At 42.6% G+C, this 26,803-nt stretch overlaps 2 protein-coding genes across 2 annotated transcripts; both read left to right on the top strand.

The window, feature by feature from the left end:
- The first annotated feature begins 593 nt into the window (after window positions 1-593).
- On the top strand, window positions 594-21,743 carry pkd1l1 (polycystin 1 like 1, transient receptor potential channel interacting). The gene is made up of 55 exons (XM_080865468.1): window positions 594-843; window positions 1,336-1,470; window positions 1,628-1,803; window positions 2,681-2,824; window positions 2,956-3,161; window positions 4,335-4,421; window positions 4,742-4,805; window positions 5,553-5,718; window positions 6,191-6,430; window positions 6,648-6,780; window positions 6,863-7,066; window positions 7,189-7,367; window positions 8,057-8,260; window positions 8,389-8,552; window positions 8,648-8,878; window positions 8,969-9,136; window positions 9,400-9,471; window positions 9,551-9,730; window positions 9,815-9,892; window positions 10,107-10,249; window positions 10,586-10,706; window positions 10,812-10,947; window positions 11,196-11,388; window positions 11,869-11,925; window positions 12,010-12,360; window positions 12,442-12,669; window positions 12,867-12,980; window positions 13,119-13,270; window positions 13,389-13,489; window positions 13,758-13,956; window positions 14,071-14,154; window positions 14,493-14,700; window positions 15,076-15,182; window positions 15,325-15,424; window positions 15,516-15,644; window positions 15,773-15,946; window positions 16,039-16,225; window positions 16,317-16,408; window positions 16,514-16,830; window positions 16,942-17,026; window positions 17,121-17,306; window positions 17,390-17,508; window positions 17,584-17,694; window positions 17,783-17,891; window positions 18,046-18,114; window positions 18,324-18,409; window positions 18,494-18,728; window positions 18,835-18,939; window positions 19,203-19,343; window positions 19,475-19,609; window positions 19,784-20,008; window positions 20,209-20,373; window positions 20,564-20,716; window positions 20,832-20,929; window positions 21,032-21,743. The coding sequence occupies exons 1-55, from the start codon at window positions 653-655 to the stop codon at window positions 21,246-21,248; spliced, it is 8,454 nt and encodes a 2,817-aa protein (XP_080721594.1). The 5' UTR covers window positions 594-652; the 3' UTR covers window positions 21,249-21,743.
- A 1,289-nt stretch (window positions 21,744-23,032) lies between these two features.
- Window positions 23,033-26,801, top strand: pdia4 (protein disulfide isomerase family A, member 4). The gene is made up of 10 exons (XM_080864301.1): window positions 23,033-23,345; window positions 23,607-23,781; window positions 23,960-24,165; window positions 24,249-24,387; window positions 24,476-24,681; window positions 24,791-24,949; window positions 25,094-25,245; window positions 25,491-25,647; window positions 25,765-25,998; window positions 26,111-26,801. The coding sequence occupies exons 1-10, from the start codon at window positions 23,270-23,272 to the stop codon at window positions 26,524-26,526; spliced, it is 1,920 nt and encodes a 639-aa protein (XP_080720427.1). The 5' UTR covers window positions 23,033-23,269; the 3' UTR covers window positions 26,527-26,801.
- Window positions 26,802-26,803: the final 2 nt, after the last annotated feature.

Genomic DNA, 26,803 nt, shown 5'->3' with positions numbered 1-26,803 from the left:
TTGTTGGCCACAAACGAAGCAGCAGTTCAGATCGCTGCAGAGGCTTTATTTGATGCAAGTCTCATAGTCCAGTAAAACACCCAGCCATTGGGTGTCACTGACATGTGACCTTACAGCGCAGCAGACATGCGTTGCTGCATTAAAATCTAACAGTGTTATTATTATTATTTTTGCAACGGGCATTTTGATGCTTCCGAAGCAGCTGCTCTCGTATTTAAATTCAAAAACGTCCTTAAGCTTTGCACAAATTATTAGCAAAGGCAAGTGGGGGATCACTCCATCTTCACACACGCAGGTGCAGGGCACCTGAGCCTTCACCTTTAAATAACTAGAATGGTAACACGCGCCTTAAACTTAGTAATAACAACAATAGCGTTTCCTGCACAGCAACAAAAGGCCGTGATTTTTTTTTCTGTTAGATTCCCGATCATTAACGCGATCTCCCTCCTCCCTCACGTGGTCTTTGACCCATTATTTGCATACAGTTACCCTCTCTGTTCACGCCTCCCAAACACCTTGTATGCACAGTTGCAGGTCTCGGTGCACCTGCTCCTCTCTCCTGTTCTCTCGTTCTCTCCCACTTGAAGCGTCCTCCTCAATCGCAGTTCATCCCGAGTTTCGCTCTATAGTCGAGGCCCGTGTCCGAGCAGTCATGCTCCGCGCTTTTGTCTTCTTTGCACTGCACTCCTTGTCCGCGTTGGCCTCCTCATCAGGTCAGCAGAGTTCACCCTGGTTCATCGGATGCGTCAGCGCGAGCTCTTCCCTCGGATTTCACGGACCCACGGGTGTCGGTGCCCGTGACCTTGACCCGGTAGCCTGCTCTGCACACTGCTTGGATGAGGGGTGAGCTGGTGGAGAAATGCTAAAAGAGCTTTCCGGGTCAGGGGGCATTACAGATGAAGATGAAATGTGGATGCTTGTCTGAAATTGTTTGACAGTGATGACAGTAACAGGTTAAAGAAATATTCAAATTTTTATAGCAGCCTTTTATTATTGCATATTTGAGGCATCATCTGTTGTGTGTAAAAGCACTTAAAAACAAACTCTCAGAAATCTTAATATATTCTCATCCTGAAATAATTTAAGAAATTACAAAAATATTTTTAAATTTATGAATAAAATTTGTGAATAAAAAAAATCCCAATAGCAAATCTCTAATACAAAAAACAAACAAACAAAGAATATATATGTATATATATCAAAAGTGCTGTTTTCAAGAAGATGTAACAGAAATTTAAAGCATCATATATTAGAATACCAACAAAGGCTTATTTGACATGTGACATGTGCTCTCAGTATGTAAAACACTAACCTTCACTGTGTTTATTGTGGAAGGTATGGAGTGGCTGCATTGTCTTCACAGACCTGTTACTGTGGGAACCAGCTCAGTGGTTTGGTGTTTAGAGAGTGTTTCAAGACATCTCCCAGTGAAGGAACAAAGGACGTGAAAGGAGGAAGTGAAAGACAAAGGTGAGGTAGCAGATTGCTTTCTTTTGCTTTTGATGTCTAACTATAGCTGCCGCTTCTCTTCTCATTTAAACTTGTGTTGTCGTGTCATCACTAAAGTACATTTTAAAAGCTTAAAGCAAGAAGCTTTTTGTCCTGGATAACTTCTTTTCTCTTCCAGTACCTTGAACTTACCTCTTGGAAAAGCACAAGATGGAAGCATGGCGCTCTACAGAACTGAAGGGCCATTTTTGCACAACATTAGTGTATTTACTTCTCCAGCAAGACTGGAGGCTGGGAAGACTTTTGTCATTGAAGTGAAAGGAAACCTCGCTGGACGTTCCAATCAGCCACCAGGTCAGCTGCTGCAGTGTTTTATAACAATGAGGTTCTTTGAAATGCAACTCTTCACCCCCGTGCTTTAATTAAGTTATTCCCTGATTTGAAAAGGTTTGCTTCAATGAACACATTAATTATTAGTTTACACTGTCAGGTATTATTTGCGTATCTGTATCTGAAATTGTTTTAATTTAATTTACTTTTATCCTACTGTGTATTTTCTGTGGTCTCACATAATGTAGAACCTGTAGTTTTGGCTTCTATAAATTGGACTTTTATTATTATATCATATTATTTCTTGATATAAATTATTGCAAGTAATATTATTCATGTTTTCACACAGGCAGACGGGATCTGTAAACTGAGTATTTAAAATGTTGTTTTCAGTCTTTTTTCCATTCTTTATTTTTTAATTTAGATTTAAATGTTTCCTTAAAAATAATTATACTTATCAAAATGTATTTCAACAGAAACTGAACAAGCAGTATCAAACATAAGGCACATTTTTGCTGTTACAGTTGTATTGTGTGAAGTCATTACAAGTATCTAGTATGTGTTAAATTTTTGATATATATTGTACATTTAAACTTAATATAATTTGAAGAATTTTAATGAAAATTACTTACAATGTATTGCAAATAAATAGGTTTTTAAATTATTTTGATTGTTTTTCTTTTGTTGAGAAACCAAAATTTTCTATATAGTTGCTAGACAATGCTTTATTCAGAAAGTTAATGGACTGCACTGATGCTTGTTAATGAGTTTAAGTATGTTGGAATATATGCTAATAACCTCTGAATATTTGTGTATTATTTCCACGATTTGTAGAATTTTAAGCACTTTATATCAAAGCTCTTTTTTTTATCCTTTACATGATTATTTGTGTGATTTCCAGGCATCCTGGGTCTTAGCAGCCAGGCCCTGACCTATGTCACTGTGGAGTCTCTGGGGATGACCCTAAAGGTCAACGTGATGGATGATGGCTCCTTTACTGTGTCATCCGATTGGATTTTGAATGTTGCAGGCAAATACGAAATAAGTAAGTTCACCAGAGAAAATTTAATGTGTTTGCTGGTGATTTTTTCATCAGTTAATTAATCAAGAAAGGGATCACGTATGAGTAATCCTGTCTGCTCTGTGTGTATTTTTTGTCTTCTGTTTTCTTTTTAGACATCACCGTTTCCAACCTTCTCTCCACACTCTCCTCCACCCTCCACTTGTACATTTTGCCACCCTTTCCAGGGAACCTAACGGTGTCTTTGCTCCACGGCCCCCTGAATGTTCCCTCCTGCATCCCCACGGTTCACTTGGACTCTGACGGTGTGACTGAGGGTGTGGCTGCATATTGGGCCGATCCCGTCACTCTGCAGGCGTTTGTAAGTGACAGATTAGCAGCTGAGTTCTGCTGGTGCTTTACTCACAGGGAAGAAGAAACAGCTTCCCTTTCACAGCCACACTGTCTGAACAGCACAGTGGTAAATCACACAACAATAACTTATAAATGAGTCTAAATTAATTAACTTGTCAGGTTTGGCTTTAAAAGGAAATAGCTATTTGGGGATTTATAATGGGAAATTGATTTATGTGTTTATTATGTTAAGCTCATATATGCAGTTTGGCCTGTTTGTGATTTTCCAGCAGGAAAATATTAATATAAAAATATTATATATCTAAAATATATATAAGAAAGATGTTTTGCTCACTTGAATTGTCAGCTTTTCAAAGAATTTTATCAGCTGTGAATGTTAGCTTTAAAAAAAAAAGAAAAACGAAACAACCAAAAAATATAAAATAACTGAACATTCAACATATATGATAAATAATTTTTGATGTTTTTGCCCTGTTTTTCATGTATTTTATGTATTTTTTTAATGTATTTTTAAAAAACCTTTTCTTTAGATTAATACTCATCTGGTAAATCCAGTAACTCTTTTTTTTAAAACCAATTGCATCTAGAGTTTTTCCAAAAGAATCATAACGTATAAATAATAAACTAAAAATCTTGGAAAAATTGCAACAAAGAGAAAAGCTCTTGAGGGAGTTTTATTCAGGTTGAATGTGCAAAATGTGCATAATCCTCAAAATTACTGATTAGCATAACTACGTATTTGTGAGTCATTACACAACTCTTCTACGGTGACAGGGAAAAGAGCATAAGCAAACCTTGATGTGCTCATTAAAGCTCATCAAAGCTCCTCAGAGCTTAGTTTGTTCATTCAGAGCCACTGGTGTGTTCAAACTGAGATAAAGTAGAAGGTTAAGTGTTCAAACATTATTTAAGCAGTAGCCAACACCATAAATCTGCTGGGTCTGCAGAAGGACTGAAAAAAATGCTGTAACGCTAGTGAGCCAGAATGGCATACATACTTCTGATGCCGGACTGTCAGCTTTGCAAATAAGAATTCATGGAATTCCTCTTCTTGTTGAAGGAACGCAGTTTTCTGTAGGTGACCTGATTTTTTAATCTCCATCATCTGAAATATCCCTCATCCTTCAATGTACTGTCATGTTTTTTAATCTGAAAACTTAACGCTTCTCATCATTTTCAGAAGTGGACCTTCGAATCAGAGGGAGTTCACGCAGTGTCAGTGAATGCATCATGCCTCTATGGGTGGAAGCAGAAGACAATACATGTTGTGAGTTCTCAGCTTTCAGTCATTAAAAAATGCAACGGTTTTGTATGAATTATGCTAGTATTAATAAATTAAAGGTGCAAACAACTAAAACATTTTATAGTTCTCTTTTTTTTAGAAAGGCTCAGTATGTTTAAAACAATAGCTGGGATATTATATAACCGCGGGAAATAAGAGATACAAGATTTTAAAAGCATTTATGCTCATTGTGTTCTTTCTTCGATGAGAAGAAAAATCAAATATGAATGGAGATATCCTTTAATCTCACATTGGTGTGTGTCTTTGTGTGTGTGCTTTCTGCATGTGGTCGTGTGGTCTTGCAGGTGGTCTTATCTCCCGGCTGCTCTCACCTTAAAGGGATCTTGTGTGGGAATCATTTAACTTCAGGTGAGATTGTTTCTGTGAGAGCTGCTCACCACCATGAAACACCTGCTTGTCCTCAGCCTCACACTAAATGTAGCCCCCACCTATGAGAGCGACCATGGCAACATCACATATGCTTACAATCTTGTTTGTTGACACGGCGGTACCCTCACACGTCAAACCTTGATAACCTTCACACCTCCGCCCACTCCAGCTGCAATTTGCACTCAATCGCCACTGCTGTAGGACAGCATCACCTCACAGCATCGATCCTCTCCACTGCCATCATTCATCAGTGGTGTCTCGAGGCCTACTAGGAGTTCATGCATCCGTACATTCAGAAGTCATCCATGGGAGGTCATGCCAGGCCAGGATTAGGTTTAGAAAAGCATTAGGTTTTATTTTAGAGGTGCACCGGGGTCAAACGTGGCTGCTTCGCTGCTGGTGAGCTCATCACCGCTGTACAGGAAATGCAGCTACATGACAGGAGCACAGGAAGTGGTCACGGTTTAGCTTTTCAACCACACTAGGACGGTTGCATTTGAGCGTCAGGCTGAGAATCAAGTGTTTTACTTGAGGTGTGAGAGCGTGTACAAAGAACAGGAAGCTGTCACCACAAGTGAGACTAAATCTAAAACGGTAACCACCGAGGAGTCACAGCATTGATGCCAAATGTTTCTGTCTTTTTTTGTTGTTGTTGTTATCTTTAATTAGTGTCATTATCTTTGGTGTGATTTATCTGTAATGACCATGTGTGTCTCTTATCCTTAGCTGTGAGGATTTTTGCAGCAAGGCAAGCATATCCAACAAATACAGATATAATCTTCCAAGCTGTGACTGACGTACCAGATCCAGTGTTCGTCTGGCACTTTGGAGACTACACATCAGCCACAACTACCTCTAGGATCATCACTAGAAAATACCTAAAGCCTGGCAGGTAATAGCGAGGCATGTGCAACATTTTTAAAATAAAATAATTGGAGATTTTTTAAATAAGCCAGAGCCTTAAAAGTGTTCATCCACGGACAAGGTTACATACGTTTTGTTTTTCAAATCCTGACAGTTAAAAAAAAAGTCAACAAAACTGTCACAAGGGTAAAACATGTGAAGTTGGTTTACATGCATAAATTTTAACTTGTAATCTAACAGTCATAACAGAAACTGGCAAACAACTAGAATCACCCAGCCTCTGTTGGTTGGTCCTTCTCAAGTCTTCTAACGCTAAAAAAACGTTCTTCATCCCCACATTATTACGTGCACCAAGGAGGTTATGTTTTTGGTAGCATTTGTGTGTCATTATGTCTTTAAACACAATAGCTCAACAGCTTCTAAATAAAATATGATTAAATAAATCAAACACCATGTGAATTAAACTAACCCCTCTTAAATCCCACCTTTCCTCACCATAGGTATAATGTGTCTGTAATCATGTCACATGGTAAGATGGCCGTTACCTCTGACATGTTCCCGGTGGTAGTCCAGAGAACAGTGAAGCTCAACAGGCTGGTCCACCGGGCCTCGGTTTTGCAGAATCATACAGTGGTGTTCAGTTGCCGGGTAAATATGGGGACCGACATCAACTTCCTGTGGAGCTTTGGGGATGGAACAAGCCGGTCTGGACAGAGCACAGAACGGCACATCTTCCACAGGTGAGTCAGAGAGTTTAACAAGACTTTGGGCTTTCATTCTCCTTGTAAACTCAAATCGGACTTTAAGTTTAGATTAAGTTAGGATTAAGATTCTCTAATTTTGTATTTACCTTTTACAAACTTGTTAGTATGTTTCACTATCTGTCTTTCAGATAAATATGAAAATCACATGTAGCCTAACACAAGTGTGCTTAATAAACATGTTTTTCCTCCTCAGAACGGGAGAGTTCAGAGTGGAAGTGACGGCGTCTAACCTGGTCAGCTCTGCTTCCCTGAGCAGCCACATCTTTGTTGTGGACCAGCCTTGTCAGCCTCCACCTGTCAAAAACATGGGGCCTCTTAAACTACAGGTAGCTCTTTGTCCAGACCTCACAAGTACGTATGGCGGAGCATAGTTAATAAAAGACAATACAACCTTCTCTTTGCACCTAGGTACGAAGATATGAGGTTGTCCATCTGGGTGTGACGTACGAAACAGAAGTGGATTGTGATGTATCAAGAGGCCTGCGCTACTCCTGGACTTTATTCGACTCTGCAGGCCAGGCAGTGCCGCTGCCTCTCACAGACACACACAGGCAGATCCTCATAGTGCAAAGCCATCTCCTGGAGTATGACACTTATACGGCTACAGCCAGGGTGTGTAATAATAATACAATAATACAGAAGAACTATTTAACGGCCGGTCTCTCCATTTCAAGTCGTTATTTCTGTTGCTATACGATTATTCCGAATGATCGAGGCTTGTGTTTCTCCTGCAGGTTCAGGTCGTCGGCAGTGTGGTGTACAGTAACTACAGCGTAAAGGTTCAGGTGATGCCGAGCCCTCCTGTGGCTTTCATCCAGGGTGGCACCAACATCTTCCTTAACAACAGGAACACCATAGTAACCCTGGATGGGCAGGCATCTTACGACCCTGACTTCCCCACGAACCCACTCAGGTAGAAATTGAGCCCTGACACCTTTAATAGGCAACAAGCCAGAAGCTGTCGCCTCAATGAGGAAAAACGGATAAGAATGTTCACTTTCCTCTGGTTTTAAATGTTTATGGAAGTGGTCACGTTCCCATTCTCACCGCTACCTCTGCTGTAAGTTTAGTGTTCAGCTCAAGGTTTGCTGAGATTTTGCTTTTTAGGTCCTCCTCCTGACTGAGGGTATCTTACTCACTATTTAACTCCTGGATCAAAATTCAGTTTGTCCTATAGCGTGAGGCTTTTCCTCTGCCTTGAGCAGTTCATGATGGGTGTGTTCCTGTTGCTGCAGCTGCTCGCTTAGCTGCGCTCTCCAGATCCGCTCCTTCTGAAGCTGGTTAGTGAGCTGTGTCCACAGAAAGCTATTCTCTCTCGTCTCTGTGTTGCAGTTTGGGTGCCTAGAGTCTCATTTGTTTTTCGGCTGCACGTCTGGCCCACATAACATTTGCCAGTAGCATTTCTGAGCTGTAATTGCCAAAAGTCGCCAACATTGGGCTCAGCTATAACTAAATAAATGGCAAAAAATGCCAATAAATATGTAAATATTATATTTTGGTGGATTTTCCTACATCTTAGTCATTTTTAGTTGTATTTGTTTCACCTTGAGAAATTTAATGTGTGTTTGGAAGTTAACAGAATTTCTGATTTTCTCTGTATAGCTACAGTTGGGCATGTAAACCAGTGAGCACCATCACCAGCTCCTGCTTCAACCAGCACATTCCCACTTCGTCGCTGGTGCTCAAATTTCCCGCCAGCTTCTTAAAAACCAACTTTGACCAGTTCCAGTTCACGCTCACTGTCCAAAGCGGAGAGCGTTCAGCTTCATCAGAGACCTTCCTCACTGTAACATCAAACCTCATCGGGTGTGACCTCTTCATAAAGTCTCAATTGAATCACATAACCGAACAGAATCAAATAGAAGTGTTTGATTAAAAGCAGCACTTTAATTCTTAAGTGACGTTTAACATGCGCCTAAATGCATCCGATCCAGGAAGCTGTCCATTTACTGCCCTGAGTGTCGGGGAGACCGTGTGAACTGGGATCAGTCGTTCTCTGTCGGCACCGTGTGTGAAGACTGCCACATTCCTGCACGGCACATCCAGTACACCTGGAGTCTGTACCTGGTCAATGCTTCATCCAAGCCTTTCACAGAAGGTAAATTCAGTGCCACTGTGCAAGAAAATTCCCCCAAAAATTCCCCTAAAAATGGAAATTAAATTAAAAAAGTAAAATCTTGTGTTCTATTCTAGTCCCGTTTTGCCACACAGTAGATCTCAGCACCATGTCTGCCATCATGGAAAGTCCTGCCACCTCTACTCTACACCCTCCTGTTACAAATGTGTCACAGAACACCCAGACGACCCCTTATTTATCTTCTTCAGCCGTTACCGTGGCTACCTTTGAAACCAGAAACGGTGATGTGGACCTGGCTGATAGTGGGGCATCAACAACCAGGAGTGGAGACACATCAGACAAAGCTGGTGTGTTATTAGCTGTATAAACAAATATATATACATGACTTGGAGCGTACCACTCTGTCACTAAATGTGACTTCTTTCCTCACCTCGCAGGTTTGCCAGAGTCTAGTCCACGTGTTCTCAACAATGATGGTGTCCTATATTCCGACTACTTGATCCAAGGGGACATTAGCAGTGAAACTTCAGTGGAGTCTGACTCCTCTGCCGACTGGGACTTTTCTTTTCGTGTTCTGGAGAGTAGCAATGCGGGTGGTCGACTAGGTGAGAAAATCTAAAATCGCCATATAAGCTCAGTCTATTTAAGTTATATATAATTTGATGCTGTTAGCACAATTTAAACGGATTAAATTACAATAAAAATACAGTTTGTGAAAGAGTTTTACCAACCTGGAACCAACATGAAGAAAGTTCCCATCATAAATAAATAACTTTTTCCAAATATAAAGAATATTTTTTAGTTATATGGGGCAATATTATGTTGCTTGACTGTTATTATTATTGCACTAAAGCTGGTTCTGTTACAGATCCAGATTATGGTGCTCCCTTTCCAAACGCAGAGGAAGGCGACCCAGGGATGTCAGCAGGGAGACCCAGAGGTACAGTTCATATCTACAATCACTGTTTATTTCTTATCTGAGATGGTTTTTACTGGTACTCACTCACGATCGTTCCCAGGTGAAGATGGTGAGCGCTTCAGTGCAGGAGACGTCTCGATGTTTGATATGGGATTACACAAAGATGAAGGGAGTAATCTAGTGGATTCTAAGCCTTTTGTGGCAATTCAGGCACCGACTTTGCTCGACTTACCTCGAAATCCTCTGAACAGAGGCCTCTTTGAGTCCTTTACTTACACAGGTACATTATGCAGAAAAATTCCTGCTTCTGTGCCACTGTGTCAGCATTTAGCCATCTTTTTTTCCCTTTTAAAAATCTCTACAGGAATCTCCTGTTCTTTTCTCAAGATCAAGCCCTTCAGTCTGAGGCCCAGGAGCAGATACATGTTGGAGGTCACTGCCAGTAAGTTTGGGATGGCTACATATAGACCAGCCCAGGCGAGAGTTATTAGAGATTTATAAAACAGGATAATGGGACAAAAGGACAAAATCACAGACATATATTATTTTTTACATTTACTGCAGTACTTTAACTTGAACATTAAAATGCCCACATTGCCTTTAAAGTCAGTCTCCGTCTGTTAATGATCCTCTCGATTGTTGTCTGATGAATTGAGAATCTCAGAGCAGGCGTCTGGGCCGGACTCAGCTGTTCTTACAGACCAATCCTGTTCCAGAGGGCTTGGCGTGCCAGGTGCAGCCTGTCAGAGGACTCGAGTTACACACACACTTCAGCATCTTCTGCACCTCAGGGAAGGAGGTATTTTCTGTCGCATGCTTTTAACACTCTTCCTGCTTTGATGAAAGATTTTCAAAGTGCATTTTTATTACAAGACATTGCCACTCAGTGCTTGAAGTTCGGAGCTGTCTGCCGATGATTGAAGTAAACCTCTTCAGGGCTCTCCTTGACCCCATAATTTTACTAATTGATCACCCCAAATTTTTTGACCTTGGTCCTGGCATGCCAGTCTTCACAGAAATGTGTGTGTGTGTGTGTGTGTGTGTGTGTGTGTGTGTGTGTGTGTGTGTGTGTGTGTGTGTGTGTGTGTGTGTGTGTGTGTGTGTGTGTGTGTGTGTGTGTGTGTGTGTGCCAAAGGACTTAGTGTATGAGTACAGCTTCAGTGTAGGAGACCGACTCCCCAGGACACTGTACCAGGGGAGAGACTTCCAATACTACTTCAGCCTTCCTTCAGGTGACCCCAGGGATGACTATAAAGGTAAACACACAAAGACACACTGTTGCTTAAGGAGCATTAACAGAATTATTATTTTTCTAATATTTTCTTATTTTTTTATTGCTCTTATTACTGTTGTCACCGCAGTAACTATTTACACAGAAATAAGAAGCAGCACATATGGGTCAGCCACCAAACCCTGTCCTGTGACAGTACAAGTCCAACCAAGCTTCCTCAGAGACACCTCATCTTCCTCTTCCCATCATGATCCTGATCTTGAGCTGTAAGAACCCCCATGTGATCATATTATGATGATATGATATGCAGATGTCTCGTGCTGTCTACTTAAGAGGGCCTGCTGGTGATTTAAATAGCACTGAGCTTGAGCACGCTCAGGGATTTTATGCTGTCAGCCAAAAAGCTGCTGTTAAGAACGACTGTGTGTGTTAAACTACAAAGCATCAATCTGAGCAAGTCAACAATAATATAGATTCTATAGAACATGCAAATCCTTACTTTCACCATCTCCAGGTCGGAGTCCGGTCTGAGGAACCTGTCGGCTTTGGTGCAGCTTGGGAACAGTATGGAGATTCGTAACTACATCAGCCTCCTCACCAGCATCCTGAACAGACTCAGCCTGGAAACAGAGGCCAACACACATGCACAGAGGCACATGCGCACTGTGCTCATTCGCACCTTGTGTGAGCTTGAGAGCAGCGATCAGGTAAACACACTGACATCACAAGTGATAAAACACAACAATGTTCTTTTTCTGTTCTACAGCCCCGGCTCTCTGGGAGGAAGAGCGGTAGCATTAAAATCGAGTTTTGATCAAAGAAAAGAAAAATCAAGCATCTCACGTGGCTCTGAGGGGAAAGAGAAGGAAAGAGAAGAGAGCAAAAGACAACTAATCAATGCTCGTTTAAGCCTCTGAATGCAATACTGGTGTATAAACAGGTGGAGGTGAATGAAGAAGACACACCCAGTGCATATTGGGATGCCCCCAGCAGTCCTAGTGTACTGCAGCATAACTAAGAGAGGGTTCAGGGTCACCTGATCCAGTCCTAACTATAAGCTTTATCAAAAAGGAAAGTGTTTTTATGAATGAGGCCTGTTGTATAAAGTGCTTGGAGTGGAAGTAGAAAAGTGCTGTATAAGAACCAGTCCATTTACTGTTAATCATTCAGTTATGTTTCCATTCTAGGAGTCAATGACAGACAATATTTGCATTCTGAACGACCTGCTACGAGTTACAAGTCAGGTGAGTGGATGGACTCACAAAACCAAACTGGGAGCAGGGTTGTAGATGCTAGATTGTTTCTAATACTTCCTTTATTCCTTTTAGGTGACACTAGCAAGTGCCAAACGAGTAACAGCTCACATTCAGATGATGTCCGAGCAGTTTTCTGCATCTAGTGCTTATCGCCACTACATTATAAACCAGAAGGTGCTCAATACAGCGCTCACCCTGCTTTCACACAGCCTTCAGGTGGTGACTACTTGCACCTTCACACCTGACATTACACAAGAAGACTCAACTGCTGATGGAAACCTAAGAAATGATGAAAACACTCCAAACAGCACTGCAGTGAACTCATCCACCAGTGGCCACATCAAACAAGGACGTTCACCTCCAGCAAAGCAAGCGGTGATGCTCGTAGCTGATATTCTGCAGGCTGCATCAGAGCTCACGCTGGTGAGACAAAACACATTTAAAACTATTTCTCCACAGTTTTAGTTTTTTAATGAAATTCATCCTCCTTTTCTTGTTTTCCAGAAGTACATTTTGTTTCATGAGACCAAGGAGCACAGAGTTAGCAGCAGCCTCATTAATTTGTATGCTGCATCCCAAAACAACACCTCCACAGTCATAAACAGTGGCTCAGTCAGGGTCTACATGCCTGCTTCTTTCATCCAGATTCTGTTTCTCCAGCATGGACCGTGTGTCCTCACTGTGCTCACCGAGCTTGCTCACAGTCCTTACACCTGGGCCAATCCTACACAGGTGAGACCTGCTCAGTAGTTGCACATACAGTGATTTAACATCTATACCATCAGTGAGACTTTTAACTCTAACCCCTTTATCGGTTTTGTTTGTTTAACATAAACTGTGAATGATGCATTTTCTACCAGTTATTTCATGGTTCAGCTTAACAGGGTTAAAGGTGAGACATCTCTCTTACTTATTCTTTGGATTTCCAGGTGAGTGGACCAGTGGTTGACCTAAGTCTTTACAAGTGCAACACGAGGAGAAGGATCCACGTTTCCTCCCTCATTCAACCATTCAACACCGAGCTTCGTCACACACAAAGAAACGTGAGCTGCTGATTGTCCTTTTCTTTTGTTTGTGGAAAATGAGAGGTTCTTCATAATAAGATTTTGTTAAAAGAAATTCTTAAAACGTGCAGTGTTGTATCTTTACTCCAACAACACGAGACTAAATTTCTGCTGCAGAAAAGCTCCTCGTGGGAGTTCGCCCTCCTGCGCAGCCGGGTCAACTACCACAGCTTCAACATTACCCAGGAACACTTGCTGCAGTCCATCCAGTTCACTCTACTCTTCAGACCCACGACCAAAAAGGCGTTTCCCCTCATGGTGCTCTTCAGGTATTATTACAGCACCGTGTTATACTCATACTCAGATAATAACAGAATAATTTGAATGAGTTTTGACTGAAAGGTGAGACTATGGCACATATCTAACCGTGAGTGTCCGCTGTATCAGGATGTTTGAAAAGCCGACTCCTAGAATGCACCATCTGCGCAAGATTTACAGGTGGGAGAGCAACACCTCACGCATCACTCTGCCCTCATCCTACCTCAGCGGTAAGACCATTTTCTGTTTCTGACTCTTCTGCCCTCCTGGTCTTTCCTTCTGTTAAATTCTCTGTCCTTTTACAAAGTATTTTTAAGACTGATCATCTATTTGTGGAGTGAAAAATCTACCCAGAATCTCAGTTAAACTTAATAGAAATCAATTGATCCATGTATGTTTTAGCTGAGTAGTATGAGTCAGTCAAGTCATCTTTCTAACATGTACATGCTTTGAGTAAGTTCGCTGGGAAATATTGTAACAAATTCCCAAAACTTCCAGCTGCAGGTGTTGGTCACTTGGCACTGCTTAATGCTGATTTTGGTAAAGCACCCAGAGCCAATCACCTGACTGAAGAGATAAGCTACAGTCTGACAGTGGACAGCAGTCTGTGTTTGTCCTGGGACGGCCAGCAGGGGGCTTGGACACATCAGGGCTGCAGAACACAGCTAGCAGACACAGATTCAGCTGTCAGCTGCAGGTAAAGCATGTGAGTGTGTCTGTGTGTGAGAATATAAGAAAACAAACAAACACTAGAGGACAAATCTGGATGCAGAGGTGATTAACATGCTTCTTTATATTTGCTGAATCCTAGCTGCCACCGTTTGAGACCGCTGACCGTGAAGCAGCAGCAGATCCAGAGCATCCACAGCACAGCAGATGTGAACCCGTTCCTAAGGTGACCAACCGAGACCTGGAAAATAACAAAAAACACTGATCTGCACAAATATTTTTACATGCATTTTACCAAAAAAAGGGGGGGGGGAGAAAGAAACAGTAGGATTTTTTTGCTCATCAGGTTTGAAACGTAATAAAATGAAACCGGATTGCTAGATTTTTTTTCTTTTATTTGTATTTTGAAATATATCAACCTCTTGACCTGTTGAAGCTACCGGTAAGTTTCTTTTGCAAACAAAATGTACCGTAGATGAAAAATAGAAATATAACATTAGTGTTGATATTTAACGCATCCTCTAAGGCATCTCTCTCCTTTTCTTTGCTTCTCTGAAACCTCAGCGCATCCACTGATCTGACAGTGCTGGGCATGCTGTTGCTGTTCGTGTGCCTGTACGTCGCGGGGTTGGCGGCGTGTAAAAGAGCTGATGTTGTTGCAACGCAAAGTCAAAGGGTTCACTACCTGTCTGACAACTCTGCATCTGATCCGTATCTCTACGCAGTTACAACCCACACGGGTCTCAGCTCTGCAGCCCGTATGAGTGCAAAGGCAGGGCTGTTTTTGGTTTCTTTCAAACTTATCAGCTCCTTTGGTATTTAGCTGTTCTCAAAATATGCTCCTCCTGGATCCTTATGGCCACTGTATTTGTGTATTTCATTTTTTGTTGTCTTTCTTCCCATTTTCCCATTGTTTTCCACATACTATTCCCTGCATACAGAGCAGGTAAAGCAGATAAACTGTAACACTCCTCATTCTGTAGCACCTGATGCCGTTTGACATGCTTTATTAAATTATCTGAATATTTTTCGTACACTAATTCAGAACATGTTATAGATTAGTGTAAGAGAATTAATCACATAAAAAAGTTTTTAAAAGTTTTTCTTCCCAGACTAATGTTTTTTTTAATCTTTATATATTGACCAGGTGTACATATCACTGTATGGTGAAGATGGGTTCTCACAGACAAAAGAACTACATGTCCCAGGATGCACTCTGTTCAGGAGGAACTCTAAAGACATCTTCATACTTAGGTAAAATCCTCAGTGATTTAGAAACAAGTTTTTTTTCTTTGTGTTTGTGTTCAATATGTAAGAAAAAGGGAGATAAATCAGTGTAATTTTTCATTATCTCATTACCACGTGCTATAATCTCTGTGTCTTTGCTCCCCCACAGTGCAGCAGAAAGCCTGGGCCCAGTGTGGGGGGTTCACATCTGGCATGACAACTCTGGACCTTCCCCTGATTGGTACCTTACACAGGTGGAGGTATCTGAGGTAATAAAAAAAATCCTATAACAAAAACTGTTTGTGAACACACCTTTTCATTGATGAGTGGACTTTTAAGGTGGTTTGACTTGTTATTCAGGTGCTCAGAGGGCATGTGGTGGGATGCTCTTGGCTGTTTGCTGCCCAGTGCTGGCTGGCTGCGAACAAAGGCGATGGCCGAGTGGAGAGGATGCTGCGTGTTTGCACTCAGGGGATAAACTTTGCTCAGGTACAACACTCATGTTCACATAAAAACTATTTTCGGCATCGTCACAGTGAGTTAATCTACACTAGACATAAAACTTAATGTAATATTTGCTGCTGTGTCACCCCAGGTCTCCCTCTGTGTAATTGCAGATGCTGCGTCTCAAGCTTAATGACTACTTGGCTGATTTCCATACGTGGGTATCCGTGTACAGCTGCCCCTCTCCCAGCTCCTTCACACATACTCAAAGACTAAGTGTGTGTCTGCTGCTGCTGTTGGGGTACGCATGTGTTGGTGCAGTAATCGTTGCACAAACGGATGATCAGGTAGGCCCTCAAAGTTGAAGATTTGGTGAGCAAGAGCTCTGAAATGCCTTACCTACAGCTCAATGATGCATCTACTTATTCTGTATTTGCAGCCGCTGTTTGCGTTGGGCTTTGTCGATGTGTCCGCTGGTGCTGTAACAAATGGGCTTGTAAGCGTGGTAGCTGTGCTGCCCGTAGCAACAGCGGTGTCTTTCCTGTTTCGACTGCGTGCGGTACAGCCGACGGGGTCACGAGTCCATCGTGTAAAATGCAGAAAGACTGAAAAGGAATATTCTGAAGGTAAATTGGTTTTCTGTGGACCTCTTTTTGAATTTTGTTGTGTCTTTTCTTGAATTGTTCATTATCCTTTTATTTTATTATCTCCTCACAGACCCCCTCTCACTAAGCGACAGCACGTTTGACCGCCGTCTCTCCTGGAGCAGCCTCCAGCAGTGGGATGAATCCTGGATGCAGAAATACCAGGTTACACCTCAGAATAGTTTCTGTATTCCCTTCCTTTCCATTTCTCCTCATTGTCATTCTCACAGCTTCTAACATCACTGCCTGACCTTTCTTTTTCTGCTGTAGGACGCAGACCTGTCGGTTTCATACAGTAATGTGGATGAAGCACCCCACAAAAACAAGTCTGAATTCCTTCCTGGCAGCAGCAGGTTTCATGAAACCCAAAGAGCTTGTTTGTCCAGGGCAAAAGATGAAGGTCAAAAAGAGAAAGGTCTCCAAGGACGATGTTCACCAGACTCTTCCTCTGAGAGAGGAAGCTATTATGATGCCACCGACAAACTGAGAGAAAGACCAACATGTCAGCGGCGTGTCTGTTTGGCCTGGACTCTGTGTCTGCTGTTGTCCCTCTCCTGCCTGGTGCTCTCTGCAGTGCTGGGAATGAGGTAGTGAAAGTAATGTTCATTGTGATGTCTGCTGTTTTATCTGTTATAATATTGTATCACGGGTGTCAGTGTCACGCTTTTGAAGCCTCTCTGTGCGTTTTGATGTGTTAGGTTTAACAGTGGCAAGGTTCTGCTTTGGGTCCATTCTCTTTTCATCTCCCTGATGTCTTGCATCTTCATCATTCAGCCAGCTTTGGTAACATAATATGTGCTTTTTATAATCAGCTACACAACTAAATAATGGCACAAACCTTAAATAAAAATATCATCTTGATGTTTTTCTTTTACAGATACTTGCAGTGGCCTTGGCTGTTTCCTGTTGGCACAGAAAAACATCAGACTTTCATACTTTTTTCAGATTGAGGGAATTCAATATTGAGGCTATGAAACTTTGGAGCCATAGAGGCATTAATGGAGCTGAAGAGCAGCTTACTGAGTCTGCTTTTCCCTACAGACGACGCTCACACCTTAAAAAGGTAATAATCAGACGCTCGTAGAGTTTAATGTTGTTCTGGTTTTTTCCTTCTGCAATGTGAACTCGGTTATTTATCGTTTACAGCTACTCCGAGCTCGACGGCGAGCTCGGTACCTGGGTCTTGTACGGCCACCGACTCTGGCAGAGCTGAGGAAAACTCATAGGAGGAAAAGAAGAGAGGCTGTTATTCATAAAACCCTGAGGTGTGCTTTTGCGAATGCATGCGCACCCCTCTATATTTGATGTAAGACTTTTAAGTGCTTTTCCTTCTCATGCAGGGATTTGTCTCTCAGTGTCGCCATGCTTTCCCTGATGATGTGTATAACCTATGACAGCTCATTCAGGGAACATTACCAGCTCAACAGAGCTGTCAGAAGACACTTTGTGAGGTAGCACCCGAACACTCTTGCTGTATATCTCACTGACATTCACACTTACTTCTAAAGCAGAGAAAAATCAGATGTTATCTTTTATTAGGAACCGTGATCATTCATTTATGTTGATACAAAAGCATACGGAGTGGTGGAACTGGTCACAGACAGGTCTGATAGAGTCACTGTACGAGCACACATCAGCCCAAACAGAGGTAAGCTATGACTTTAAGCTCCAAAGGGACTTAAAACTCCAGGTTGGTGAAGAAAACTCTGACTACGTGTTCACCTCTCTTTGATCCTTCAAAATTAAGATTAGTCATAAAGTCAAACCAAAGCACCACATCGTGACATTCTGATGTCATTCAGCAGCCACATATTGTGATTGGAGAGCCAATCCTGCAGAAGATTGAAATATCTGACACCTCTCCAACTGAGGTTTGTGACCAAAGATGAACTGATAGAAGGATAGATTCATATTTTCTTACATTAAGGAATGCGTGACTTCCTGCACTTATAAGTACTCACAATTAGTTAAGAAAAATGCTGTACTGTACATTTGTTAAACTTGTAATGGCACTGTAAAATCTGGATTTCTAGATTCTGTCTCTGTACTTTAGTTGTGTTTCTTGCCTCACAATTTCCAGGTACCTGTTATGACTTCAACAACGCTATGCGGTCGCCTTAGTTGTTACTCAGGACCAAGCGCTACAGTTGGCTTAGGGCACACAAAGTGAGAGATCCACGATGGAAACTGTTGATTAACTCACCTTTTTTTTGCTTCCAAATAATGATCAGTTCTCCTCCTCTCCTGCAGGTCTGATTCTGCATCAAAACTGAAACTTCTGCGTTCAGCTGGCTGGTTGGACGGACGGACGGTGGCCCTGAAGGTTCAATTCACCTTGTACAGCCCCGCACCGAACTTGTTCACCAGTGTGACGCTGCTTGCTGAGCGCAGCCCCACCGGTGTCCTGCTGCCCTCTGTGGAAGTCCATTCAGTCAGAGTACATCACACTCCTACTGCCTGGGACTATGCTGTTATGGTCTGCAAGGTAAAACACTACACTAACTTTTAGACTGAGTCTTAAAAGATGCTACAGATTAAGGTTTACAACACATTTGAATACATTTTTTTTCTCCTTCCTCCCCTCTGACCAGCTTCTCTTCCTCTTCTTGTCTCTCATACAAATCTCATGCCAAGTGTCCAGTATGGGACAGCAAGGGCTGATTGGATACTGGACAACACCTTGCAGCTGGGTGGAAGTAAGTCTGCCCGAGACAAAATAATCATTCCAGCATAAATGTTTGTAAGACTTTAGAAAGCAGGCGCACACACCAGCAGGCGCACACATCAGGCGCACACTAATCCAAACAAGATCACGACAACCTCACTGGAAGAATAAAGTAACCTGTGGCTGTTTGTCTAACAACCCTGACAAGCAAAACACACAGAAATATTATCTGAAGGTCAAATTATCCATGAAGCACAGTGAACGCAGCTTTCTCCCTCTTTCTGTCTTTTGCAGGTCGGTGTGCCCACAGCGACACTTGTGCACTATGTGTGTCACATTTATCACTCCGCTGTTATCATGAGCGTTGCAGAGCTGCTGGAGAGAAACAACCACAGAGGCCGTGTGGACGTTCGCCTCCTGGCTTCCTGGGAACAAGTGAGAGAAATTTACAGCACCTTCTCTTGGAAAATAAAGAATAAACCCTGTGAGGCGATCATTATGAGCAGCTTGTTTGCACTGTAGTTAGAGTACATTTTAAGAATGCAGAGATATGTTTTCCTCTACAGTTTCTCCGTACTCTGCGTGGCATCATGCTCTTCCTTCTCACCATCAAGTGTGTGGCTGTGCTGAGGGTGAACAGGACCTTTGCCACCCCTGCTAAACTCCTTTCCCGCTTATTCTCAAGTCTTTTATGGCCAATGGTAAACACTTTATAACTCTTCTTAGGAAAGGTCTTCACTCCAAGCACTGTAATAGTACTTGCTGCAAAATAAAGCAGTTGACATTTATTGCACCTACATTGGTGATATTTGATATATTTTGCAAAGTGTTCTTGCCAAAATGACTAGAAATTGTTGCATCTTCTCTTGTGCTAGATTTCAGGTGTGATCCTGCTGATGGCATCGTCCTGCTTGGGTCATCTGCTGCACATTCAAAGCTCCTGGGCAGTCAGCCCTATTCACGTCCTCCTTAGGACCCTGCCCTGCGTCCTCTACCGGGGACTCAGAGCCACCAGCAATAACAGAGGCCTCCTCCACTCTGACTGCGATGTATTCACCTGTGGAGTTCTGTATCTGTCTGCTGTGGTGTGGACAGCAGTGGTACATGTTTCCCATAATATTACTTTTTGTTTATGTGGTTGGTAGCTTTGTTTTGTTGTGTGTGTGTGTGTGTGTGTGTGTGTGTGGGGGGGGGGGGGGGGGCTTGTAAAACTTGTTGTCAAAAGGTTGATTTCTGTGATAGACAGCAACCCTATCTGAGATCACCTCATTGTTCTGTAAGAATTGTGTCTTTCTTGTAGGTGATTGGTGTGATGTCCTCACTGGTTAGAAGTGCCAGAAGATCTCACAGCAGGAGGAATTTGATCACCATTGCAGAACTGGCAAACTACATCAGACTCAGGGTCTCTGAGCTGACTACTGGGCAACATCAAGAAGCACGAATTGATAACCATACAGAGGGGAGGGTAAGTAACAGCTTCAAAAAAGAAGAAAAAATGCAGAACAGTTAGCTTGCTTTATGTAGGTAGATATAGCTTGAATTTAAAAACACTCCGATTGTGGTCAGTAGCTCTTGTTTTGTTCCTAGAAATGTGCCAGTTGACTAAATTATTTTGATTCCTTCCAATATAGAAATAGACTTTTCCCTTTTTTCAGGCCTACTATCTCGAGGAGTGTGAAAGTTTAGTGGACGAACTGTTGTTCAGACTCAATGCCCTCTCTGACAGCCTGCACCTCAAAGCCCATCGCTACAGGAAGGAGAGTCCTGTCATCTCCCCCACACCAGAGCCCTCCAACATGGACTCACAGGTGAATCCGTCTATATATGTGCCATACAAATAAACTTTGATTGTTTAAAGATACACAAAAAAATAAATTTAAGGAGTAAAATCAACATATTTGAATCTCTGTGTGATTCTATTAGGGCTCAGCAAGGTCACAGATAATCATGAATGGCACACATTCAGATGACCAATGTTTGTTAAATCTGGGAGGAACCCCAACTATGTCTCACCTGTTCAGGTAACAGAAATAGAAAAGGCTTCACCCAGTTTGTAGGTATTATTTTTAAGCAGGTACTAAAGGTGAATAACGTAATCATGTGACTAACTATAACACTTATAGGTCCCAGGCTAACAAGGACATCCTGCAGCAGAGGGGTCAGACTGGATGTAACCCCTCCTCCAACTTTGTTGTGGCATCTGATGATAGTTTAAAGGGCAAAAAATGCCCAGAGTCAGCCGGCAAAAGTCAGACCGCCTACACAACTTCACCACCAGAGGTTGTGGTGAAAGTTCTGGTCCATGAAGACCCTGCGAGAGCAGTCCCAGATAAACACTAGAGTCCTCATGGAGATAGCAAATCATGAATTCATTGTTCACTCTTATATTTGTTAATTGTTGTAAAGGCATGTGGAATAGGACAGCACGATATATTAATAACAAACCTTCTACTTCTTTTCTTCTTGGTATCGAGGTTGTGGGTAAAAGTCATGATTAAAATGTTTGAAGCAACAAATCTGCTGTTATTAATATCCATCCATCTTCATCCGCTTTATCCGGGGCCGGGTCGCGGGGGCAGCAGCCTAAGCAGAGAAGCCCAGACCTCCCTCTCCCCAGCCACCTCCTCCAGCTTATCTGGGGGAATACCAAGGCGTTCCCAGGCCAGCCGAGAGATATAATCTCATATCTATAATCTATAATCTCTGTTATTAATATTTTTGTTGAATTTATCTACAAAAAGGTACATTTAACTTGTTATTTTTACCCAGTAGTAGCATAACTTTTTAAAAACTTGTTAGCACAAAAGTTTGTAACCCATCCATCCATCAATCTATTTGGAGACAGTGGCAGTGACAAAGCTTTTTACTGCACAGACTCTGGAAGTTTTTCACTCTGAGCCTGAGATCTGCAAACTCAGTGGTCTCTTTCTACAAACAGTTAAAAACTCATCTTTTTAGATTTGTGTTTGGTTAACTTTTCTTTTTTCTCTTTTTGATGTTTGTGATGTCTGTCTTGAAATGTGCTATACGAATAAAAGTTTTGCTTTCTTACAAAAATACAGGAGGTTAAGCTGGAAGTGACAGAGCTTAACATGGTCAGATTTTCATTGGGAGTGACCAGAATTAACATGACTAGAAATGAGGGCATCAGAGGGACAGATCAGGTTGAGCAGTTTGGACAGCTTGGACATGCACGGAGAAGGAACAGAGGCCAAAGGATTCTGAAGATAGAGGTGACAGGCAGGAGGAAAAGGGGAAGACCAAAGAGTAGTGCTGTTCAATACTCCAGATTTTGGTATCGATCCAATACCAAGTAAACACAGGGCCAGTATTGCCTATGTCGATACTGGCTTGTCGATACAAGCAACACAAAAGTGTTCAGACATTTTTCATAGTGCATCTTTAAGGTATACTTGTTCATTTCTAAAACAAAAACAAACCAACAATAACAATTCATTGGGTTACATACTGAACTCAGAGGACAGAAACAAAGTATCAATGCTGTTGACTTAATATCAGTCCAGTATAAATACCAGATTTCAGCAGTGTTGATATTTGGTATGGACATTTGGAACATTTATGGAAGTAGGGAAGGAGGCCATGCAGAGGGCTGGTGTGACAGGGGAGGGTGAGATGCATGGAGGTAGATTAACTGCTGTGGCATCCCATAAAGGGAACTGTCGAAAGAAAAAGAAGTGGAGTTGGAACAGTAAGATATGAAAATGACCCTTATGGGTTTCTGTTGTCTTCAACACAGGAAGCTGTAAACATGTAAAGACAGATCACCAGGCCATCTCTTCCTGTTTAATGAATAATTTCCTCCCTAAATCCTCTAAACATCAGGCTAAAAATAGTCCTGTGCAGTGACTATTTATTATTTGTGTACCATATATATTTAAGGTACTGTTAACACTCATTTAAAACATAAAAAATACTTTTAAAATTATGAAACTAAACAAACAAACGCTTTGAAAAACTTTGCCGTGAGCCAGAAAAGAGTAAACAAAAGCATCCAATAGTATCTGTCAACGTTTCAGCCTCAGGAATTGAGTGGCGACGTGTGATTGGAGGACAGTCGATGATGGCGTCCAATCACGACGTGGCAAGTCAGACAAGTTCCAGTACAGGGGAGGAGGAGGGGGTGGTGAACTGTGTGCTTTCTGAAGGGCTAGTTTGTATGAAAGGTATGCTAAAGGTTGGTGGGGCCACACATCAGTATTGATCCGGGCGGCTGGTCTGTGCAGCCCGCAGTGTTTTTGATGACATTCATCAGCCTTTTTTATTAGCTAAGTTAATTAGCCGGCTACTCGTGATCGAGCAGCAACAACGATTGACGCGGGGCCGTATCATCTGTGGACACAATGAAGAAGCTTGCTCTGCTGCTAATTGTGCTGCTTGGCGTTGCACATTTCGCGACTGTCAGCAGATGTGAAGAGGGTGAGTGTGGGCATTTGTACAACCCTGCAGCTGAACTATTTATTGAAGTAAGAAGGTCGGTTTATTGTGTTAAAATTAACGAGCTAATTAGTGTAGTTGTGTTAGCTTGCCAGCTAACAGGACCGCTAATGTCAACACACTTGAATAAATGCACTTTAGGGTCTTCACTGAATGCACGCAAGAAATGAATCCAGGCTGTAGTGGATCTGACACGGACTGAAATCAGTGTGTGCTCTGTTTGCTTGCTTATTTGGTGTTTAGATGTTGAAGAAAGCAAAGAGGAGACTGATGAAGAGGACAGTGACGATGAAGAGGATGATGAAGACGACGATACAGAGGTGAAAGAAGAGAACGGGGTGCTGGTGCTCACCGACAACAACTTCGACACCTTCATAGAGGGCAAAGACACGGTCTTGGTGGAGTTTTACGCTCCATGGTAAGTTGGATGTGCCAAACTACTGAAATCCTTATGAGTCTGAGTGAGTTGGAGAAACAGAAGAAGCTCTGATTGTTTTCAAACTGTAACCAATGAGCCATGCAAACTTTACAGCGTGCCTCTTCCTGTCTACATCCTGTTGCATTATCTCTGTCCCTTTGTTTTTGGTATACTTTAGGTGCGGTCACTGCAAGCAGTTTGCCCCAGAATATGAAAAAATTGCCCAGACGCTCAAGGAGAATGACCCTCCTATACCTGTAGCCAAAGTGGATGCGACAGTGGCCAGTGGTCTGGGGAGCAGGTTCGATGTGTCTGGGTATCCCACCATAAAGATCCTTAAAAACGGGGAGCCTGTGGACTATGACGGAGAGCGGACAGAGAAGGGTAAGAGTGGTTCGTCCAGTCTGAGCATCATTTTGTTAAACAAATGAAGCACCGGCATGGCTAATTTTATCAGTTTCCTGCAGCCATTGTGGAGCGTGTTAAAGAGGTGGCTCAACCAGATTGGAAGCCCCCTCCTGAAGCCACACTGGTGCTGACCAAAGACAACTTTGATAACACTGTAAATAACGCAGACATCATCCTGGTGGAGTTCTACGCCCCATGGTGAGTCAGTTATGAAGTACTGGTTAGATGCCATAAACTGTAGATGGTCTCTGAGGGGGGGAAGTAATAAACTAATTATCACCTCCAGGTGTGGACACTGTAAGCGTCTGGCTCCAGAGTATGAGAAGGCGGCCAAGGAACTGAGCCAGCGCACTCCTCCCATCCATCTGGCCAAGGTGGACGCCACAGTGGAAAGCGAGCTCGCCTCACGCTTCGGGGTCACCGGCTATCCTACTCTGAAGATCTTCAGGAAGGGCAAGGTGTTTGAATACAACGGACCCAGAGAAAAAAATGGTAGGTCACAAAATGTGTAGTATGTATACTGCGGTTTGACACAGCATGTACATTTGGCTTCTTTTCATCCTCTAACAAAGCTGATCCATGTCTTCCACCTTCTCCATAGGGATTGTTGACTATATGAGTGAGCAGGCTGGGCCGCCCTCCAAGCAGGTACAGGCAGCGAAACAGATCCAGGAGCTCATCAAAGATGGCGATGATGCTGTCATAGTCGGAGTGTTTTCCAGCGAGCAGGATGCAGCCTATGACATCTACGTTGAAGCTTGTAAGTAATTCCATAAAAATAGCGTACAGTTTTTTGTTTTTTTTCCCCTCTCCTCTGGGTTTTGATATCACTCATCTTCAGTTCTCTGGAGTTCTTTGGGATTTGCATATGTATTAACTGTATTCACTGCTGTTTGGCTTGCAGGTAACTCGCTAAGGGAGGACTTCACTTTCCGTCACTCCTTCAGTGCCGAAGTGGCCAAACTGCTCAAAGTTTCTCCCGGTCACGTCGTTATTGTCCAGCCTGAAAAATTCCGCTCCAAGCACGAGCCATCGTCTCGCACGTTTTCAGTCAAGGTGGAGTCTTTTACTTCCAACAGATTGTTGTGACTGATTTGAATTTTGTTTCAGTGTGTATGAAACTCATCAGCATTGCAAATGGCTGTGCTTTCGTTCAGTCACCGTTGGTGCATAAATGCACTGCATCGCCTAGCAGCAGCTATCGTTTTGATTGTTGCACTACTGTGATCTGCAAATGTCAGCAGTGCTGCGTTGGGGGGGGGAAAACATTTGACATCAACACGTTCTTCTTCATAACACAGGACTCGACGGTGGTGTCTGACGTGCAAGAGTTCTTCAAAAAACATGTAATTCCTCTTGTGGGACACAGAAAACCAAGCAACGATGCTAAACGCTACACGAAAAGACCCCTGGTGGTTGTGTATTATGGCGTTGACTTCAGCTTTGACTACAGAAAAGGCGAGTAGGGTGGAGGAGTCATCTGCTTACACTTGCAACTACTGTGAATAGCAGCAACATTCATGCGGGAGGAGTTCTGTGCTGTAACACATACGCCTTGTCTCCTTTCACTTTCAGCTACGCAGTTCTGGAGGGGCAAGGTGCTCGATGTAGCCAAAGACTTCCCAGAGTATACATTTGCTATCGCTGATGAGGAGGATTATGCGGAAGAGCTGAAGGGCCTGGGCCTGAGTGAGAGCGGAGAGGAAGTGAATGTGGGAATTCTGGCAGATGGAGGCAAAAAATATGCGATGGAGCCCGAGGAGTTTGACTCGGAAGTGCTGAGAGATTTTGTCGTGGCTTTTAAGAAAGGCAAGTGCTAAAAATCTGTGTGGGGTTTTTGCATGAAGGACTTAACTTGTTCATTTAGAGTTTGTATTGACAGATGTGTAAATTTCACTAAAACTCTAAATTTTGTCCACAGGAAAGCTCAAACCCATCATCAAGTCCCAGCCGGTGCCAAAGAACAACAAAGGACCTGTTAATGTGGTTGTAGGAAAAACTTTTGACGATATCGTCATGGATACCCAGAAGGACGTCCTGATCGAGTTTTACGCCCCCTGGTGCGGCCACTGCAAGAAATTAGAGCCTGATTATTTGGCTCTGGGCAAAAAGTACAAGGGTGAGAAAAACCTAGTGATTGCCAAGATGGACGCCACAGCCAACGACGTACCCAACGACAGCTACAAAGTGGAAGGCTTCCCCACGATATATTTCGCCCCGAGCAACAAGAAGCAGAGCCCCATCAAATTCGAAGGTGGTGACAGAACAGTAGAAGGGTTCAGTAAGTTCTTGGAGGAGCATGCCACAAAGCTATCACAGAAGAGAGACGAACTTTGAACTTCCTCTGAGAAGTAGCAAAGAACTCTTACGGTGCTTGTGCAGAGTTTCAGAGGATGCTGACAAAACCTCTGGGAAGGTGAAGGGAATGCAGTAATTAAACAAAAATGGTGTTACTGATTTGCTGCGATGGTTTCTTTTCAATCATCCTTTTAGTTTGTGTTCATTCCAAGATTCAGGTTTCTTGTTTCTGAAAGCATGTAAGCACTGTTCAAGATTAATCCTTTTTAAATAAAACTGAAAATGCTGGCACATTTGCAGGCCAGCGCTGAGAAGT

Source organism: Rhamphochromis sp. 'chilingali' (genome assembly GCF_963969265.1).
Source record: "Rhamphochromis sp. 'chilingali' genome assembly, chromosome: 18".
NCBI lineage: Eukaryota > Metazoa > Chordata > Actinopteri > Cichliformes > Cichlidae > Rhamphochromis > Rhamphochromis sp. 'chilingali'.
Note: the sequence above shows the minus strand (reverse complement) of the source record. Positions and strands in the feature narration are given on the sequence as shown.

What these genes read in the sequence shown, in the direction of transcription:
- pdia4 (XM_080864301.1), top strand. Translation starts at nt 23,270, where the DNA reads ATGAAGAAGCTTGCTCTGCTGCTAATTGTGCTGCTTGGCGTTGCACAT. An exon ending in TGTCAGCAGATGTGAAGAGG is followed by an intron (nt 23,346 to 23,606) that starts GTGAGTGTGGGC and finishes TTTGGTGTTTAG; the next exon opens with ATGTTGAAGAAAGCAAAGAG. An exon ending in TGACATCTACGTTGAAGCTT is followed by an intron (nt 24,950 to 25,093) that starts GTAAGTAATTCC and finishes TTTGGCTTGCAG; the next exon opens with GTAACTCGCTAAGGGAGGAC.
- pkd1l1 (XM_080865468.1), top strand. Translation starts at nt 653, where the DNA reads ATGCTCCGCGCTTTTGTCTTCTTTGCACTGCACTCCTTGTCCGCGTTG. An exon ending in ATCCAAGCCTTTCACAGAAG is followed by an intron (nt 8,553 to 8,647) that starts GTAAATTCAGTG and finishes GTTCTATTCTAG; the next exon opens with TCCCGTTTTGCCACACAGTA. An exon ending in ATAACCATACAGAGGGGAGG is followed by an intron (nt 20,374 to 20,563) that starts GTAAGTAACAGC and finishes CCCTTTTTTCAG; the next exon opens with GCCTACTATCTCGAGGAGTG.